At 52.3% G+C, this 6,000-nt stretch overlaps 1 protein-coding gene across 1 annotated transcript in view; it reads left to right on the top strand.

Moving 5' to 3' along the window:
• Positions 1-337: 337 nt before the first annotated feature.
• Positions 338-6,000, top strand: part of Gas7 (growth arrest specific 7) — a 234,128-nt gene continuing 228,465 nt past the window's right edge. Inside the window, exon 1 of the mRNA XM_052195493.1 lies at positions 338-576. Coding sequence (XP_052051453.1) covers positions 394-576 — 183 coding nt within the window. The 5' untranslated portion in view covers positions 338-393. The remainder of the gene's footprint in view (positions 577-6,000) is intronic.

Genomic DNA, 6,000 nt, shown 5'->3' with positions numbered 1-6,000 from the left:
GCAGTTGCGCCTCTCCACTCACTCCGGCATCCCCAGCCGCTGTAGCCTGGGGAAGTTGCCTTGTGAGCCCGCGGCCCCCGGGTCTCCTCCTCCTGAGCCCCGCCCCCCGCCCGGCGCGGGGGGACCTCACAGCCGCCCGGCCCGGGGGCGTCGCCGCTCGCTCTCCGGAGCCCGCGGAGCCCGCGAAGCCAGCGCTGCTGGCGAGCGTCCGCTCTCCCTGCAAGCAGCGCGAGTGGCTCGGCGGCCCGGGTACCCCTTTGCAACCCCGCCACGGCGCGCGCCCAGAGCGCGGGAGCCCGGAGCACCGGGCGCCTGGGACCCCGCGCAGCCGCTGGCCAGCCCGCGGGGCTCGGTAGGGATGCGGGCTGTGCTGTGAGACCGGGCGCCAGGGCCATGGCCGGCGCCCGCTGCCGGACCCTGTACCCCTTCTCCGGGGAGCGGCACAGCCAAGGGCTGCGCTTCGCTGCGGGCGAGCTGCTCACGCTTCTCCAGGTCCCGGACGGCGGCTGGTGGGAAGGCGAGAAGGACGACGGGCTCCGTGGCTGGTTCCCGGCCAGCTACGTACAACTGCTAGAGGTGAGAGGCCAGGGCCGGGGTCGAGGACCAGCTACCCTCCAGACCTCCCTGTTTTCAGGGACGAAGGGTGCGGGGGAGGGGCTGGGGCGTGGACAGCGTTCTCCACCTACCCGGCCTCCTGAGCTCGTCGTGGCCGCTCGGGGGAAGCGAGAACTTGTTGCCTGTGCGAGTTCTGGAGCAGGCGGGCGCGCTGCCGCGGATGACAGGGGGCCACCAAAGGGGCAGCCGAGCCTGGTGGTCTTGGCAAGGCGCGAGGGTAATGAGGGTTCGGAAAGGTAGCTATAGTCCTCTCCAGTAGACTAGAGGTCAGTCATGCTGGCCGGGGGCTGACTGCCTGCGGGCCGCCCACTTGCAGGAACGCTGAGACGCATCAGTTAGCAATGAGCTGGAGCAGAGCAGCAGGCTAGACCCGGGGATGCAGCTAGACCCTAGGCAGCCCCCATCCTTTAGGATCAGTACCCTAAAGTGGCTTGTTCTTGGGGATCTGGCTTGGACCCAAGGCTTCATAGGACTGCTGGGCCAAGTCAGCTGGCTGTTTATTGTCTGGGTGACAATTGCGAGGCCTCTTTGGCCTCTAATCACTGAGCTCATGGTAACAGTCTGAGTGAAAACCCAAGTTTCTAAAGTCGTGTGTGTGTGTGTGTGTGTGTGTGTGTGTAGTGTATGGTGGCGTGGGGTGGTAATTTTCAATCCTTATTGACAGGATGCTGACCCCAGGATTGTCATAAAGACTAAACCAGCCTTTACCCTCAGAAATGTATGTATTCTTAGGTTTTGGTAAAACCCAGCCTAAATAAGGGACCAAATTAATTTTTTTACTAGGACCTGTTTAAGAACAGAGTAGCAAATTTTGAATGAAAATGTTACATGGAACTCTGGCCAGGGTGAGGAGGAGAAATGGTTGTAGAGTGGACAGGCCTGACAAGTGTCCAGTGACAACATCATCAAATGTCTGTGCAGCCGTCGGAAACAGTCGGAAACACATGATGCTTCTCTCAGGTCCAGGAAACAAACTTGCTTTAAATGGACCATGGTAGTCCTTTCTAGGTAAAAGGCTGGGATGAGCTTCCTGGGGTCTTAGCAGAGGTGTCTCTGGGAGCTCGCGGTGTGCTCTAAGAACCTGTATCTGCAGGAGAGACTCAGGCTTGGGTCTATGCTTTTCCAAGGTCCATCTCTGAGGGCTACATTAAATAATAGTAATGAAAGTGGCTTTTGACAGGGACACCTTGTGCCCCCTGGCAAAAAAGTTCTCTGAGAGGCATGTGTGAATTCTTTTGGTGGCCACATTTCCCCAGGAAATACTGATGTGGAAATTTGCCTGGTGATTGTCTGCCTGGTGATTGTCTGTCTGGTGAGGAGTGCTTCTGACTGGATTCAGCCAGCTGTTTTGGGTGGGGATTCCTAAGAACAGAGTGCCCCTGCTTTTCCCTAGAGGAGGGAAGGGAGCATGAACAGGCCCAGGAGACAGAACAGAATCATCCTCTGGGATGGCCTGGGTCTGCCTGTGGCATCCCTTGGCACTTACGGAGTTAAGAAGTCTCTGGTACCTAAGGACTTTTCAGACACCTCCCATCTATCAATAGCACCTTGATACTACCAGCAGGACCCTCCAGTTATACCTACACAAGCCATGTGGACTGTTGTCAGTTTCCTGACAGTTCTGTGAAGGTCTTAAGTGCCGTCCTCCATGTAGGAAGCTTTATTTGTCTTGAGCCACAGTCCTGCTATGTAGCTAAGGCTAGCTTCAGATTTGCAGTCCTCTTGCCTTTGCTTCCAAGTTCTGGGATTCCAGGCTTGTGCCTCAATACCTGGCACTGCCCTCGAATTTACAGACAAGAGATGGCACGGCAGCATTCAAAAAGCAGTTCTGTCACCTAAGGAGTCACGTTTGTATGCTAGCCTAACAACTCAGGTGGCTGAATAAATCCCTTATGCATTTTGAACCCCAATCACCTGGATCAAGCAAAAGGAAGGATCTAGAATGATGTATGTGGAGAAGGGTGAGCATGCCCCTCCAGTTGGCATGTTGGTGACAGTATCTTTAATATGACCTGCAATTCTGGGACCAAAGAGAGGATAGCTGCAGCCTGAGGCAACCTGGACCACCCCGGCTGCCATCTCTGAAGTCTGAATTCACTCATAACTAGCTGATTTCCCCAAAGGTGAGGGCAAGGGGGAACCTGCTGCCCAAGTGCTGACTAGGATTCTCTCAGCACCAACATGGAGGTCTGTGAGCCCTGTTCTTGGTGGCTTGCAACCTCCCATGAGGACAAGCTGGACCACTAGGCAGAGGGCTGGGAAGGACATGCTGTGGAGTCTCTTGAGGTAGGCTGAGTTTCATGGACAGGGGAGTAAGTTGAGGAATAGCAGTGGGTAGAGCATGAAGTATATGAATCCCGAGAGACTACAGAGTCTGGCAGCTGCTGGGAGACAGAAGAGGGCCTGTAGCCTCAGAAGCTGGTTCTGCTGGAGGGGAAGAAGTCTGAACAGAATAGACCCCACCAGCCTCCCTGGGGTGATAGGCACACAGCTGAAGAACTGGGTATTCCTCACAGTGTTCCTTTCGCCCTCTGGTGGAAAGAGGGATAACAGGAAGTGTCTTAGAGGAGGATGTGAGATACTGACAAGAATCTGCAAAGTGGACTCTCTCTCTGCGGATCTCTTCCTGGTTCAGACAAAGGACGGGAAGCGAGAGGCCAAGCTTTGCAGGAAATGCTATGGAGGGGAATTGGGAGCTGAACTCAGAAAGGTCTGCTAGCTCTGCCTTAGAGATAGCCAGCCTCAAATGAGAGCAAGGTCCAGGAGGACCTGATCATTGGGGGCAATCTCTTTGATCAAGACTCCCAGGAGCTGGAAAAATGATACAATGGATATCTGGATGCCCGAAGATGGACTCTAGAGGACCTTGGTCAGGACAGAGAAAAATAGGACCCAGGAACCCTGGCCACAGGAGTCCTAGTTACTCAGGTGTGACCAACCCCATAGAGGGCGTGCACCTACTCTCCCCAATGGTATGAGGTCCAAGCTAGTTAACTTCCCATTGCTGTGACAAGCCACAGAGATAACAAGAAGGCTTATTATTTTCCATGGAGGAAAGGTGTATTTTGAACCTGGGCTCAGAACTTTCATTTTTTGGTCAGCTCTTAGCCCAGTAAATTATGAGTATATGATAACAGAGAACATCTCATAGTGGTCAGGAAAGGAGGGATGGTGGTGGTTTAACTCTATCTGCCCCCTCCTAGGACCTACTTCCCAAAGGTTCCATCACTTTCTAGGAACACCACAGGCTGGTTACTGAATCTTTAGCATATGGGACTTTAGGGGGGACTTTTAGATTCCAACCATAACCAGACTTACCAGCCGACACCTAGAGCTGGCTGTGGTGTGTAGCTGGGATGTGTGGTGTGTGGCTGTGGTGACCTTGGGATGAGAGCAGCTGGAGAAACCTTTCTTGATGGCACCTTCAGCCACAGAGAAGGGCAGCAGCAGAGACCTCCACTGACATTGTCTGAGAAATACAGTAGAAGGAGAGTGGATGAAGGGGGGAGACAGGGCCAGGCTGGAGGCTGGAAGGGGAAGGCCAGGCCAGCTCCAGGCCAGGCACTGGCTCGCCTCCATAGACTTGCGGACCCATACAAAGGATGATTTCCACCAGCCCTCAAGGGTGCAGACACAGCTCCAGGGAAAGATAGATAAAGGTGGGAGGTAGGCTCCTTATCCCAAGGACGACTTATAGAGTCAGGTGTGGTACTAGAGTAGGCACAAAGGCTGGTCGGGCCCAATAAACTCAGGAATTCCTTGTGGTCATTCATTCATTGGATAGAAATCAGGGACCTAATGGGTGGTGGTGTAAGATCTCAGTAGAAACACCCAGAATTTGGGGAGATGATGTTAGAAGGGTGATAAGACTGGAATACAGACACAACAGAGTTCTCCTTTAGGTGGGGCTGAGGTCCACACAGACAGGTCTAGTTCTAAGAGGTACTGCTAGAATCGTGCCCCCAGATGTCTATATCAAAAACTTAACACCCAAATACAGCAGTATCAGACAGTATTAGGTTCTGGGGGCTCAGAAATAGATTGATGGCAATTATAAAGAGGCCTGAAGGTGTATAGTTTGAGAGGTTGTCCTTTCGCTCTTTCCATCCTAGGAAATTTGGGGGGTGTTCTGTTTTGTTTTGTTTTAGTCTCCAGGGAATTCTTTATAGAGGTGCATAGTAAATAGTGCAGCTGGATCTGAAATCACGTTTGCCTGGCCCTAAAGCCTGTGTCCGCTAAGCTGTCAGCACACCATGCCAGCCTTGTCATGCCAGAGCTTTGATAATTAATGGACACAGCGTCTCTGAGCTGCCTGACATTCAGGAGATGTTTGCTATGGTACATAAATTGATTTTAATCTAGAGTCGTTTTTCCTGTAACATGAAAATTACCTAAAATGGGTGTGACTTTGACCTTCATGCCAATATTTTTTTTTTCTAGGCAGTCATTGACTCTCTTTACAATTAGGGTTGGTGGCTCCCTAGGTATGTAATTGGGATCAAAACTGTACCATTTTCAGAGTCTTCCTGCCATTCAATTAGGGGCCCACATCAGCAGCAGCTGCTGTTTGAACATCTACCTTTGGCCATAGCACTGTCTCTCTCTGCCCAGCAGGAACCATCCTTCAAAAACACTGTGTGCTAGCCTGGTCGTTTGGCCACTCGCAACACTTTAAAGCATCCGGCGAGCAGAGCTTCTGGGCTTTATGGACTCCAGGCATTTTCACAAAAGTTCCCTTAGCAACAAGCCCACAGGAATCCCCGACATCGAATATCCACTGGGTAAATCCCCGAGACCTACTTCCACCTAGAAACGTGAATGAGCCATCACCTACCTATAATTTCAGCCTAAAAAGACCAATTTGTGTCTGCCGGTTGGGCAGACCCTCACTGGGAATGCTGTACTGTCCCCACTGGGGAAGGAAAGTGTGTGGTAAACCAAGAAGCCCTGTGTACATACGTGGTATTGTGGCTGTTACCAGACTGCCCACAGGGAACAGCATTCCTGGAACACGCTCCCTTGTTACACAAGGTAATACAAGGCAAGTCTCTTTGATAGAATGCCCAAGCTGATCCTCATGTCCTTAATGGTCAAATTAGTAATTTCCTCTCTTCATGCAGAGGCAAGGATTCTGAGGTTGTGCTCTTATACCTACAGGGAAAATCAGACATGGCTGTCAGCAGGTGTGCCTGGCTTTTCCTTTGGCAGGGAAGACATGAGTGACATAGGAAATGCATGGCTTTGAAGTCTGTATGGAGTGAATTTGGTAGTGGAGGGGGTCCCGGGGACCAAACCCAAGGCCTGTATATGTTCAGCAAGGGCTCAGTTTCTGAGCTGCACGCCTCACCCTGGTGTGGAGTATTACAAGGATCTACTTACACCTTC

Source organism: Apodemus sylvaticus, chromosome 10 (genome assembly GCF_947179515.1).
Source record: "Apodemus sylvaticus chromosome 10, mApoSyl1.1, whole genome shotgun sequence".
Taxonomy (NCBI): Eukaryota; Metazoa; Chordata; class Mammalia; order Rodentia; family Muridae; genus Apodemus; species Apodemus sylvaticus.
This window is presented reverse-complemented; position numbering and strand designations above follow the sequence as displayed.